At 41.8% G+C, this 15,230-nt stretch overlaps 1 protein-coding gene across 1 annotated transcript in view; it reads right to left on the bottom strand.

Annotated features, from left to right (window-relative positions):
• LOC124712462 (protein qui-1) overlaps window positions 1-15,230 on the bottom strand; it is a 1,341,285-nt gene that overhangs the window by 318,932 nt on the left and 1,007,123 nt on the right. The window contains exon 13 of the mRNA XM_047242758.1: window positions 10,554-10,778. Coding sequence (XP_047098714.1) covers window positions 10,554-10,778 — 225 coding nt within the window. The remainder of the gene's footprint in view (window positions 1-10,553; window positions 10,779-15,230) is intronic.

Raw genomic sequence — 15,230 nt, 5'->3', positions numbered from 1 at the left:
TAAAAAAGTTACACAGTTAGTTAAATCAGATATATTCAATGAATAAGCCTACAGTTCATAATCCTACTTACTTTTATAAATATAAATTCTTTACAGAATCGAGTGCCTAGTGTGGTTGCAACTCGCAGTATTCTTCTATAACATGAAATATGGCGGTGTGCCAGACAATAAAATAAAAAACGTGCTTCTCGCACCACTTCAACCAGAGCTCTCTTTTCTTAAACAAACATAAGAGTAACGTAATTGTGCTTTTGTTTTATCAGCGACACAGCGCTGCAGTTGTGTGCCATAGGCTTTATTTATTTGTCACTGATCATTTATTTAATTAGTATTTCGCGTTTCCGCGGAAACTCACGCTCGGCATGCAAATGTGCCTTTATAACCCTCTATATACTCCTTCCACCATTCTGCTTTCCCGTCTTTGCTTCGAACTGGGTTTCCATCAAAGATCTTGATATTCATGCAAGTGGTTCGCCTTTCTCCAAAGGACTCTTTAATTTTACTGTAGGCAGTATCTGTCTTACCCCTAGTGAGGTAAGCCTCTACATCCTTACATTTGTCCTCTAGCCATCCCTGCTTAGCCATTTTGGACTTCCTGTCTATCTCATTTTTGAAACGTTTGTATTCCCTCTTGCCTGTTTCATTTACTGCATTTTTATATTTTCTCCTTTCATCAATTAAATTCAATATTTCTTCTGTTACCCCAGGGTTGCCACTAGCCCTCGTCTTTTTACCTATTTGATCCTCTGCTGCCTTCACTATTTCATGCCTCAAAGCTACCCATTCTTCTTCTACTGTATTTCTTACCTTCAAACGTGTCAATTGTTCCCTTATGCTCTCCATGATACTCTGTACAACCTGTGGTTCTTTCAGTTTATCCAGGTCCCATCTCCTTAAATTCCCACCTTTTTGCAGTTTCTTCTGTTTAAATTTACAGTTCATAACCAATAGATTGTGGTCAGAGTCCACACCTGCCCCTGGAAATGTCTTACAATTTAAAACCTGGTACCTAAATCTCTGTCTTACCATTATATAATCTATCTGATACCTTTTTGTGCCTCCAAGGTTCTTCCATGTGTACAACCTTCTTTTATGATTCTTGAACCAAGTGTTAGCTATGATTAAGTTATACTCTGTGCAAAATTCTACCAGGCGGCTTCCTCTTTCATTTCTTAGCCCCAATCCATATTCACCTACTATGTTTCCTTCTCTCCCTTTTCCTACTGTCGAATTCCAGTCACCCATGAATATTAAATTTTCGTCTCCCTTCACTACCTGAATAATTTCTTTTATCTCATCATACATTTCATCAATTTCTTCGTCATCCGCAGAGCTAGTTGGCATATAAACTTGTACTACAGTAGTAATATTCTTTTTCAGATCATCTTTGTTGGGATGATCATAGTCTGCCTTACATGTAAAACAGGCTCGGTTATCATCCCAGCAACAAAGAAAATAATCATGCAATTTGTAATTGTGATGTATGTGCACTTAATCCTAATTTTGCACGCTGTAGAGCTCAGTGACATCTAGTTGCATTCACTTAACAGTGTGGACCCATTTAAATACAAGAGGTATGAAACATATAGATTGCCTAACACATTTACTCAACAGATATGCAAAAATTGTAGGGAATTTGGATTTTGTATGCATAAATAATTTGTTTGATGTGAATTTTTAGTATCTTCACACAAATGCGTGATTTAATAGCTTGTTGCTTGTCAAACCTTAAAAATGGTCTGAAATTTTGTATCCTTCTGAACATTTGTAGGTCTGGAAGCATTCGTGGACTCCATATGATTTAGTGTCACTTGTACAGCATCGTAAGATGATAAGAAAGAGTCTGCTGAATGAAATTAATAAAGAATTTAGGAGTAAAGATAACAACTTCCCATATAGTGAAGGAAATGAGTTGTCGACAGGCACATAAACAAGACTGAAAACCTTGCTAGCCTTTGATGAATCCTCCTCCATGCTATAGCATACATACGTGTGTGTGTGTGTGTGTGTGTGTGTGTGTGTGTGTGTGTGTCGTGCGGTTACATTGTGCTGGCTATTTGTACTGTGTGGGGAATGTAAGATTTAAAATTCACTGATAAAATTGCCAATGGATTGACTATTCATTGTTAATTCCAACAAAAAAGTTGTCATTACAATTTAAACAAAACGGTAAGACTGATCAACTGTAGGTTAAGACTTCAGGAAAACTTTAAATATTGCCTACTGACAAATCCTTTACAATTAACCAAGTTGTCATTTTAAACTAAACGCACACTTAAATAAATTATGTACATTTCCGAGAAGCAATTGCTGCTTTTAGTAGCTATATCATTAACCATGGACCATGGACCTTGCCGTTGGTGGGGAGGCTTGCGTGCCTCAGCGATACAGATAGCCGTACCGTAGGTGCAACCACAACGGAGGGGTATCTGTTGAGAGGCCAGACAAACGTGTGGTTCCTGAAGAGGGGCAGCAGCCTTTTCAGTAGTTGCAAGGGCAACAGTCTGGATGATTGACTGATCTGGCCTTGTAACAATAAACAAAACGGCCTTGCTGTGCTGGTACTGCGAACGGCTGAAAGCAAGGGGAAACTACAGCCGTAATTTTTCCCGAGGGCATGCAGCTTTACTGTATGATTACATGATGATGGCGTCCTCTTGGGTAAAATATTCCGGAGGTAAAATAGTCCCCCATTCGGATCTCCGGGCGGGGACTACTCAAGAGGATGTTGTTATCAGGAGAAAGAAAACTGGCGTTCGACGGATCGGAGCGTGGAATGTCAGATCCCTTAATCGGGCAGGTAGGTTAGAAAATTTAGAAAAGGAAATGGATAGGTTGAAGTTAGATATAGTGGGAATTAGTGAAGTTCGGTGGCAGGAGGAACAAGACTTCTGGTCAGGTGACTACAGGGTTATAAACACAAAATCAAATAGGGGTAATGCAGGAGTAGGTTTAATAATGAATAGGAAAATAGGAATGCGGTTAAGCTACTACAAACAGCATAGTGAACGCATTATTGTGGCCAAGATAGATACGAAGCCCACGCCTACTACAGTAATACAAGTTTATATGCCAACTAGCTCTGCAGATGACGAAGAAATTGAAGAAATGTATGATGAAATAAAAGAAATTATTCAGATTGTGAAGGGAGACGAAAATTTAATAGTCATGGGTGACTGGAATTCGAGTGTAGGAAAAGGGAGGGAAGGAAACATAGTAGGCGAATATGGATTGGGGGACAGAAATGAAAGAGGAAGCCGCCTGGTCGAATTTTGCACAGAGCACAACATAATCATAACTAACACTTGGTTTAAGAATCATGAAAGAAGGTTGTATACATGGAAGAACCCTGGAGATACTAAAAGGTATCAGATAGATTATATAATGGTAAGACAGACATTTAGGAACCAGGTTTTAAATTGTAAGACATTTCCAGGGGCAGATGTGGACTCTGACCACAATCTATTGGTTATGACCTGTAGATTAAAACTGAAGAAACTGCAAAAAGGTGGGAATTTAAGGAGATGGGACCTGGATAAACTAAAAGAACCAGAGGTTGTACAGAGATTCAGGGAGAGCATAAGGGAGCAATTGACAGGAATGGGGGAAATAAATACAGTAGAAGAAGAATAGGTAGCTTTGAGGGATGAAGTAGTGAAGCCAGCAGAGGATCAAGTAGGTAAAAAGACGAGGGCTAGTAGAAATCCTTGGGTAACAGAAGAAATATTGAATTTAATTGATGAAAGGAGAAAATATAAAAATGCAGTAAGTGAAACAGGCAAAAAGGAATACAAACGTCTCAAAAATGAGATCGACAGGAAGTGCAAAATGGCTAAGCAGGGATGGATAGAGCAGAAATGTAAGGATATAGAGGCATATATCACTAGGGTAAGATAGATACTGCCTACAGGAAAATTAAAGAGACCTTTGGAGAAAAGAGGATCACTTGTATGAATATCAAGAGCTCAGATGGAAACCCAGTTCTAAGCAAAGAAGGGAAAGCAGAAAGGTGGAAGGAGTATATAGAGGGTCTATACAAGGGCGATGTACTTGAGGACAATATTATGGAAATGGAAGAGGAAGTAGATGAAGATGAAATGGGAGATATGATACTGCGTGAAGAGTTTGACAGAGCACTGAAAGACCTGAGTCGAAACAAGGCCCCCGGAGTAGACAATATTCCATTGGAACTACTGACGGCCGTGGGAGAGCCAGTCCTGACAAAACTCTACCATCTGGTGAGCAAGATGTATGAAACAGGCGAAATACCCTCAGGCTTCAAGAAGAATATAATAATTCCAATCCCAAAGAAAGCAGGTGTTGACAGATGTGAAAATTACCGAACTATCAGCTTAATAAGTCACAGCTGCAAAATACTAACACGAATTCTTTACAGACGAATGGAAAAACTAGTAGAAGGCAACCTCGGGGAAGATCAGTTTGGATTCCGTAGAAACACTGGAACACGTGAGGCAATACTGACCTTACGACTTATCTTAGAAGAAAGATTAAGGAAAGGCAAACCTACGTTTCTAGCATTTGTAGACTTAGAGAAAGCTTTTGACAATGTTGACTGGAATACTCTCTTTCAAATTCTAAAGGTGGCAGGGGTAAAATACAGGGAGCGAAAGGCTATTTACAATTTGTACAGAAACCAGATGGCAGTTATAAAAGTCGAGGGACATGAAAGGGAAGCAGTGGTTGGGAAGGGAGTAAGACAGGGTTGTAGCCTCTCCCCGATGTTGTTCAATCTGTATATTGAGCAAACAGTAAAGGAAACAAAAGAAAAATTCGGAGTAGGTATTAAAATTCATGGAGAAGAAATAAAAACTTTGAGGTTCGCCGATGACATTGTAATTCTGTCAGAGAAAGCAAAGGACTTGGAAGAGCAGTTGAATGGAATGGACAGTGTCTTGAAAGGAGGATATAAGATGAACATCAACAAAAGCAAAACAAGGATAATGGAATGTAGTCTAATTAAGTCGGGTGATGCTGAGGGAATTAGATTAGGAAATGAGGCACTTAAAGTAGTAGAGGAGTTTTGCTATTTGGGGAGCAAAATAACTGATGATGGTCGAAGTAGAGAGGATATAAAATGTAGGCTGGCAATGGCAAGGAAAGCGTTTCTGAAGAAGAGAAATTTGTTAACATCCAGTATAGATTTAAGTGTCAGGAAGTCATTTCTGAAAGTATTCGTATGGAGTGTAGCCATGTATGGAAGTGAAACATGGACGATAAATAGTTTGGACAAGAAGAGAATAGAAGCTTTCGAAATGTGGTGCTACAGAAGAATGCTGAAGATTAGATGGGTAGATCACATAACTAATGAGGAAGTATTGAATAGGATTGGGGAGAAGAGACGTTTGTGGCACAACTTGACCAGAAGAAGGGATCGGTTGGTAGGACATGTTCTGAGGCATCAAGGGATCACCAGTTTAGTATTGGAGGGCAGCGTGGAGGGTTAAAATCGTAGAGGGAGACCAAGAGATGAATACACTAAGCAGATTCAGAAGGATGTTGGTTGCAGTAGGTACTGGGAGATGAAAAAGCTTGCACAGGATAGAGTAGCATGGAGAGCTGCATCAAACCAGTCTCAGGACTGAAGACCACAACAACAACAACAGTAGTAGGTGTGGGCTTCATGTCTATCTTGGCCACAATAATGCGTTCACTATGCTGTTTGTAGTAGCTTACCCGCACTCCTATTTTCTTATTCATTATTAAACCTACTCCAGCATTACCCCTACTTGATTTTGTATTTATAACCCTGTTTCACCTGACCAAAAGTCTTGTTCCTCCTGCCACCGAACCTCACTAATTCCCACTATATCTAACTTTAACCTATCCATTTCCTTTTCTAAATTTTCTAACCTACCTGCCCGATTAAGGGATCTGACATTCCACGCTCCGATCCGTAGAACGCCAGTTTTCTTTCTTTCTCCTGATAACGACGTTCTCTTGAGTAGTCCCCGCCCAGAGATCCGAATGGGGGACTATTTTACCTCCGGAATATTTTACCCAAGAGGACGCCATCATCATTTAATCATACAGTAAAGCTGCATGCCCTCGGGGAAAAAAATTACGGCTGTAGTTTCCCCTTGCTTTGAGCCGTTCGCAGTACCAGAACAGCAAGGCCATTTTGGTTAGTGTTACAAGGCCAGATCAGTCAATCATCCAGACTGTTGCCCCTCCAATTACTGAAAAGGCTGCTGCCCCTCTTCAGGAACCACACGTTTGTCTGGCCTCTCAACAGATACCCCTCCGTTGTGGTTGCACCTACGGTACGGCTATCTGTATCGTTGAGGCACGCAAGCCTCCCCACTAACGGCAAGGTCCAGATTTCAAACTAGAATTTTATCACTGATTTGACGTAGATTATTGAGCTTTTGATTTGGCAAGGAAATGGATTATAATGAATAGACATATCGCTGAATATATTTATATTTTTCCGCAAACCTGATTGACATTCAGGAAATGAGAACGCATGCGAATAAAGGTTGACGGTCGGTTCGCTTCGCTTGATGCGCGACAATTAAATTTGAGTTCTGCCTTCACATTTTTGTGTGACGTGACGTGATGTGACGTAGCAGCCCGCTGGCTATTTTGCTGTCGGGATTTCTGATTGAATAATTGCTTTTCAGAGCGCAGTTATGCGTGTGGTTTCTGTTTGTCGTTCCCGCTGCGCCCGCAGTTCGACACGAATCTGTTATCTGTTATTTTTGGCATGTTGTTGAAACGGCATTTTTCCTTGTTTTGTCAAGCATATGTAAACACGGCGACACGGTTCTGATGTTTCCGCTTACGTCAAACCGCAGGTTTCCTCCCCAGAAATGTTGTCCCTTTCAATGCAGGTGTCCCTTTCAATGCCTTTGTGTTCGGCAGCTTAAACATTCTACAAATGTTCCCTGCGCAAATAATTGATTTACATTGTTATCTAGACAAAAACTTTATTACATCCTCTGCTAAAAATATAAAACTTACACTGCGAGTGTTCAGTATGAATCTCATTTCAACTACATTATGAACAACGTAGTGGAAGAACATTGCTCTTGAGGAGATGCGTATTTTATTTGTTTCATCTGGTGAAATTTGGTCTTCAGGATCTCTCTTGGTCTAACCAAGCAATCTTGGACATTATCTTTACAGTATATACTGTAACGCACTTTGTACATGAGTTACATGACAGTAATAGACAAAGTAATAAATATAATTATCAAACTAATGTCATTACTGCTCCCATTATGTTAAATGCTTTCCTCAGTATATAACTTCCTGACAGATGGGAGTAATGATATAATAACTGAAAATCGTGGCAGCAAAACTGAAAGAACAAATCGGGACGAAGAAATTAATTGGTCCAAGAGATGATAGGGAAAGTTAATAGTAACAGAAAGAGCAGTACCTACAGCAGATGAAAGGAACAGAACGAGGTATGAGGAAAGCAAGGGTAGTCCCGAGGGTGTGGCAGAGAAATTTGTTCGCTGTTAGAGAGGAGCAAGACGACTGGGAAATATCGACGTTGAAACTTTGAATTTGCTCTTGAATATAGCATGGTTTTCGATTATACTGAGATTATTAAGAATTTATGACTTAAGGGTATATGTACAAGGACGAAGTTTTATGTAGTATAGATAATACGCTTCAGATTTTCAGCTGCAGTTATGGATTGACGATGTGCATTTTATATTGAGGATAGGTGTAGAGGATTCCAGTGGCTAATACACTGCATAAGAAAACGGAGCGTGTAAAAGTGACGTCTATCCTAAACGATCATAAGAACTAAAACTTATCGAACAACCAATTGCTTGCAACATATGACTTAAAAAAGCATTCACGGCTCGAATCACTTGGAGTTTTGTCTATCTGTGCCCTCCTTATCTACATCACAATAAAAGAGCCACGACAGGGCTAATGACTGGAGTAAGGGCTGGTTCTGGCTACCGGTGGGCGATGGAGAGATGGAAAGCTCTTTTTCTGTTCCAAGGAAAATTGAAAGGGTGATAGTCCCAAGTGTACCGAAAAGTTTAGTTAATACTATACTTGAATATCATATAATGTCTGATCAAACAAGTTCTAAATGGCGGTTAAACAAGACCCCGAAAACTTGGAAGTTTTATAGCTGTCTAACGGAACTGAATGAAATTCGACGTAAATTGATTGGTATGCAGTCAATTTAAATACATCAACTGCATAAAAGAAGAAATAATATACTATTTAATGAATAACTCATTGACGTAACTCTGAAAAACAACTAAATAAACTATTTTCGTAACTCCACAGGAATACCAACGTTTCTTACGGTTACTTATCTAAAAGCATATTCCTCTCACTCTTTATTCTGTCAGTTACAGAGAAAAACACCTTATCTGAAATACCATGTATATGTGTTAGTCAGACTTTGCAGAACACAACAATATTGGCAACATCTTTTGATAAGGTAATGTTAAAAATCTGACGTGTTAGAAAAAGGGGGAGTTGTAGGCTTCAAACACTTCATGTAGACCATTCTGTTATCATTTCGCCAGTGCCACTCTTCTAGCAAGTTAAAGGCCGTACATACACCTCTCATATTATCCTACCACTATTTTCAGGTGCCCTGGTCAATCCGATCCCTTACATTGATCAGATGTAGGAGTTGGGTACAGTGTTCTGATCGTTGTGTGTGATGCATATGCACTATCGGTAGTTTACAATGAACTGCTACGCCATGTAGTGGAAGGAACGTGGAATGTTTAAAACCAAGTAGAAATCTCTCATCTCATGGCACGTCTACACATTCTATGCTACTCCATCTTCCAATTACGTATTCTCTGCAATACTGGAGGCTGCAAAATCAATTTGAACGCCTCTCATGACACTGAATGAGATGACGCTGTGGTAAGACACTGGAGTCTCACCTGGGAGTAGAGCAGTTCAAATTCCACATAGCTATTCAGATGTTACATGGCCACACTAAATCGATTAAGGTAAATGATGAGACAGTTCCTTTCTAAAAGGTAATAGCTGTTTTCTTTCCCAGTGTTTCCCAATTACATATAATGCTCCATGTTTAATTACCTCATCAACGACAAAATTTTTCTTTCTTCTTCCTTATCAGTGATGAATTGAAAGTGAAATCGTTAAATTCGTTATGGACACTAAATGGGTAAACAACTCTGCTGGTAATGCCTCTGGGAGAATTTCATTCAAGGAGATAGAGATTATTTTGTAGAGGACAAGGACTACATAACCGAGTAAATATAATATTAATAAACTCAAGTCCGCAGCTCGTGGTCGTGCGGTAGCGTTCTCGCTTCCCTTGCCCGGGTTCCCGGGTTCGATTCCCGGCGGGGTCAGGGATTTTCTCTGCCTCGTGATGACTGGGTGTTGTGTGATGTCCTTAGGTTAGTTAGGTTTAAGTAGTTCTAAGTTCTAGGGGACTAATGACCATAGATGTTAAGTCCCACAGTGCTCAGAACCAACCAATAAACTCAAATACGTGTAGAACAGACTTAGTGATAAAACATAATACATACGTTTTGAATAGAATAATTTTGGGTATTGGGCCATGTCATTATAAAAGCTAAAGCAACTAAATTGGCAACGTTTCAACCGACTTACTGTCGCCCTTTTCCATGCAGTTCACCACCCTGAAGAGGACCGCAGCAAGTTGGTCGAAATGTCGGCGATTTAGCTGCTTTAGTGGTTTATAATGACGCACACAATACCCAAAATTGTTTTACTGAAAATGACATCAGCCGTGGAAGGGTATGAAGTAATAGATACTAGTGTGTGATAGTGGGAACAGACTTAGTATTTACCGTGAGAAATTACACAATTACATACAGTGTGTGTTCAAACCTAATATGTACTACTCGCCTAATATGCACTACTAATGGTGAGAAGCTCTCAGCCTGTCATGTCCCCGTTTGACTTTGCCTGGTGAGTAGCACCTATGCCTTATTGTGTGTTCCATTTATTTCACTTGCATGCCAAATTATGTGCCCCATTTGACTCTGCCTGGTTAGCAGCAGCCATGCTCGGTCATTTGCCCCGATTGACTCGACCTAGATAGTACTGGCTACATCATGTTCAAATTTGGACTCTGGTTAGCCACAACTACACTGACTCATGTGCCTCTTTGCCCCTGGCTAGCAGAAGCTATGATGGAACAAGACACTAGCAGCAGCTACAACGCACTGTGTGTCCCGTTTGAGTCTGATTGTTAGTAGCAGATGCACCACACTGTGTGCGCCATTTGACTGCCCGTGTTAGCTGCAGCTACACCTCTTTTTTTGCCTCATTTGGCTGCCCGCCTAGCAGCATATATACTATGGCATGCACACCTAGTTAATGCCATCTACGCCACATCATGTGTCCCATTCGACTCTACCTGGTTACTACAAGTTCTGTGCCCCATTTGAATCTGACTTGCTAGTGACAGCTACGCCAATCCATGTACGTCGTTCAGCTCTGTCAGGCTAACCGCAGGTACGCAGGCACTAGTTCCGCTGTGCCCCGCCTGAGCGCTGAACTGGCAACGCCGGCAGCACGGTGGGCCCGCTGCTACTCACCCATGCGCCGTCGCACGGCACACATGGAGCTGAAGCTGAAGTGGCCCGCGGCGAGGCTGAGCGCTCCGCCCGTGGTGGGCATCAGCAGCTCCAGCAGCTCCGTCTCGCAGAGGCCGAACTCCGTGGCGGTGAGGAAGGCCGCCAGGCGCGACACGGCCAGCCTGCCCACTTGCTCCTCCAGCTGCTCCAGTGAAGACTCCACGCGGCGTTCTAGCTCTGCGGGCTCTGGGGACAGGCAGCAGAATACCTCTCACCGCCAATTTACAGAAATGGAGATTACTAAACTACACACTGAGGTAAAAGATTTATGGGATAGCGATATGCACATATGCAGGTGGTAGTAGTATCGCGTACACAAGGTATAAAAGGCAGAGCATTGGTGGAGCTGTCATTTGTACTCAGGTGAATCGTGTGAAAAGGTTTCCAACGTGATTATGGCCACATGAGAGGAATTACCAGACGTTGGAGCTAGACACATGGAATATTTCATGTCGGAAATCAATATTTCGGGATCCAAAGTGTCAATAGTGTGCTGAGAATACCAAATTTTAGGCATTGTCTCTCACCACAGACAGCACAATGGCCAACGGCCTTCACTTAACGACCGAGAGCAACGGCGTTTAGTGTAGGGTTGTCAGTGCTAACAGGCAAGCAACACTGCGTGAAATAGCCGCTGAAATCAGTGTGGCACGTACGACAAACGTATGTCACGACAGTGCGGCGAAATTTGATATTCCTAGGTTATGGCAGCAGGCGATCGACACGGGTGCCTTTGCTAACGACATCGCCTGCAGTGCCTCTCCTGCGCTCGTGACGATATTGGTTGGACCCTAGATGACTGGAAAACAGTGGCCTGTTGAGTCGCGATTTAATTGGGTAAGAGTTGATGGTAGGGTTCGGGTGTGTCGCAGTCCCCACGAAGCCACAGACCCAAGTTGTCAACAAAGCACTGTGCGAGCTAGTGGTGGCTGCATTATAGCGTGCACTGTGTTTACATGCAATGGACTGGATCCGCTGGTCCAGCTGAACCGATGACTGGATGTGGTAATTTTCGGCTACGCGCACATCATTTGCAGCGATTCATGGTCGTCATGTTGCGAAACAACGATGGAACTTTATTGATGATAATGCATCATGTCACTGGGACACAAATATTTGCACTGATTTGAAGAACCTTCTGAACAATTCGAGCGGATGATTTGGCCAACCACATCTATCGACATGAACATTGAACATTTGTGGGTCATAAGCGAGAGGTCACTTCCCGTGCACAGAATCCTGCCCCGCCATGCCTACAGACGCAGCATGGCGCAGTATTGATGCAGAGGACTTCCGACGACTTGTTGAGTTCGCGACAATTTATGTCACGTCGACTTGCTGCACTATGCCGACTCGATGTTAGGAGATATCCCATAACTTTTCTCACCCCCACGTACGCGTAGCAGCCCTGACCAAATTTTACAAGAAGATCAATTTCACACAATATACACACTTCACGCATTTCAAACTCCAGTAAAGGAATGATGCATTCTCTTAGAGATAAGAGACATCATGGCATCACTTGCAGCTATTTGTGCACATAAGAGAACTACACTCACAATTTTTTAAGTGTGATAGCATAAAATCTTCAGAAGTACATATGATGGGAAACTATGTCAGTATTTCCTTTTGTTAAAAACTTGTGCAGAATTAGGTGGATGCGCTTACGGGAGAACATATATCCGCGAGAGAACGCGTTATGGCACCTGCTACTGTTGTGCGCAATCCTGTAACGTCCGAATATAGCATTAGTAGGGTGCTGGTGGGTACTGTCACATCGCTGAAATATCTACGCGTGACGTTGCAGAGCGATATGAAATGGAATGTTCAAGTCAGTCTGGTAGCAGAGAAGGCGAAGTGGAATGCTCGACAATTTTGGGACAGTGTAGGTGATCCAGGGGACGGCGCCTAGAACGCTAGTGCGATCTATTCTTGAGTACTGTTCAAGTGTTTGGAATCTCCACGAGGTCGGATTAAAGGAAGGCAAGGAAGCTGTTCAGGGGCAGGCTGCTGGATTTGTTACCGGTAGGTTCACCTAGCACACAAGGTTTGCGGAGATGCTTCGTAAACTCAAATGGGAATCCGTGGAGAGAAAACGATGATCTTTTCGAGAGACACTAATGCGCAAATTTAGAGAACGGGCATTTGAGGCCGACTCCACAACGTTTCAATTCTCGACAGTGTACATTTCGTGTAAGGGCCAGGTAAGATACGAGAAATTAGGACTCGTACGGAGACTTTGAGACAGTGGCTTTCACCCGCTCTGCGAGTTGAGCAAGAAACGATACGACGGTTAATGGTACGTGGTAGCGATGTATTGGCAGAGAACTTGGAAAATGCATCAGATTTACTGAAGAGAATGCCTACACTATGCTTGTCCGTACTCCGTTAGAGTATTGCTGAGCAGTATGGGATTCTTATCAGACAGGTTTGCCGCAGGGCGTCGAAAACGTCTAAATAAGGGCTGTTCGTTTTATATTATTGCCAAATAGAGGACGGAGTGTCGCGGATATTGCAAGCGACTTTGTGTGGCAATCATTAAAACAAAGGCGTTTATCGTTGGGGCGAGATCTTTACACGAATTTTCAATTACCAACTTTCCACTCTGAAAATATTTTATTGTCGCCAGTCCATACAGAGAGAAATGATCATCGTAATGTAATAAGAGTAATCAGAGCTGGTACTGAAAGATTTAAGTGTTCATTTTTTCCCACGCGCTGTTGGAGAGTGGAACATCACACAATTAGTCTGAGGTTGTTCGAAGAAAGCTCTACTAGGCACTTAAGTCTGATATGCCAAGTAATCATGTAATGTAGAAGTGGAATATATATACCTTTTATAAATGATGACTTGGCACATAGCTGTTTCGTCACTTTATTATACACCCAGTTTTAGTCACAAACAGGCCATTTTTAGGTATCCATATACAACAAGAAAACCAAAATAAACGGCAATTGGTAATTACAAGAACTGTCGTGTTATAGTACCCTCCATTTAGAACATATTGAGTACGTAAATTGTGATATCATAATCAGATGAATGACAGCTCATAATCAGTATGAAGCATCATGTTACAAACCAACATGTCATTCTTTTATATATAGATAAAAGGCAAAGTCCCGGCTGACTGATTCATTCATTGACATATCATCACCCAGGCCAAACCGCTCAGAGCAGAAACTTTCAATTTCGAGAGGGTGTTGATCTTATACTGTAGCGTCATTTAAGCGGAAATTTTTAGAAATTCCATCCACAAGGGAATGAAATAGGAGACGAAATGTTTTTTGAAAATTCGTCGCTTTTAAGGGAATTTTGAAGCCAGACCTACGAAAAATCGTATTTCGTTCTCGGTAGGAAATAAAGAAATATGTATTTCAGCATTTCTGGAAATTTAACCTCAATGGGCTGAAGTAGAAGGGAAAGTTTTCTGAAAATAAATCATCATTACAGAAATCGTAAAGCATTTTTCGTGATATGTACACCCTTTCGCCTACCTCAGGCGGGTCTTGCACCTGTCCTAGTGCAAGGAGCCGTGTCTCAGCTCGAATGAAAGGGGGGGCGCCGTTGGGTGAGAGGCAGGTCTGAGGGTCGGTGCTTCAGAAAACCTCAGGCATCGGTAGAAGAGTTTTGCACTTTTCTTGAGAATGGAAAATAGCTGAATTTTCGTGATAATCTTTTTGTCTTTCTACAGATCTGATGTTTTCACGTTCATCGGTAATGGGTTGTTTAGGGTGCATAACTTTTATGATTTTACTCGAAAAACTCGTAGTTTTCTTAGGGTGTCGTTATGGCTCTCCAGAAATTGGGTGTTCCTATGCAGCATATCATGGGCACTTTTTCGTGAATTTTAATATGATTCATTTGTTCACGTTACTAGCAGATTATTTTTTTTAAAAAATCAAATGTTTTACAGTCGTTACTATGCTGCAATGGAACCCGTTTTGGTTTTCTTCGTCAGAGACCACTAGACTAATGTTACGGAAACGGAGAAGGGATCGACATATTAAAACAAGATGTCCGACAGATGATAACAGACCAAGCTTTTCTTAAAAACAGAGCACAAATTATCCAGACTATACTCATCCAGCAGATGATCCATAAACGTCTTACGTCGTTATCGTCAAATATTTAACACATTGAAACTTCCTGGCAGGTTAAAACTGTATGCCGGTCCGAGACTAGAACTCGGGACCTTTGCCTTTCGCGGGCAAGTGCTCTACCAACTGAGCTACCCAAGCACGACGCATGCCCCGTCCTCACAGCTTTTTAATTCCGCCAGTACCTCGTCTCCTACCTTCCAATCTTCACAGAAGCTCTCCTGCGAACCTCAGCGCACACTCCGCTGTAGAGTGAATATTTAATTCTAGAAACATCCCCCAGGCTGTGGCTAAGCCATGTCTCCGCAATATCCTTTCTTCCAGGAGTGGTAGTTCTGCAATGTTGCTTTGTACATGAGAGTCCGCTGCTTTTAACGGATAGATGGTACGCCTCTTATCTAACAGAATACTAAAGAAATCTCTACTATAAAAAACAATGCCCTGACTGACTGATTCATCACTTCCCAGCCCGTACCGCTAAGTATAGGAACTTGAAATTTGGAGGGGGTGTTGATCTTGTACCGTAGGGGTTTCTAAATTA

Source organism: Schistocerca piceifrons, chromosome 8, assembly GCF_021461385.2.
Source record: "Schistocerca piceifrons isolate TAMUIC-IGC-003096 chromosome 8, iqSchPice1.1, whole genome shotgun sequence".
NCBI classification, from domain to species: Eukaryota; Metazoa; Arthropoda; class Insecta; order Orthoptera; family Acrididae; genus Schistocerca; species Schistocerca piceifrons.
The sequence above is the reverse complement of the archived record's forward strand: the minus strand, read 5'-3'. Positions and strand labels throughout refer to the sequence as shown.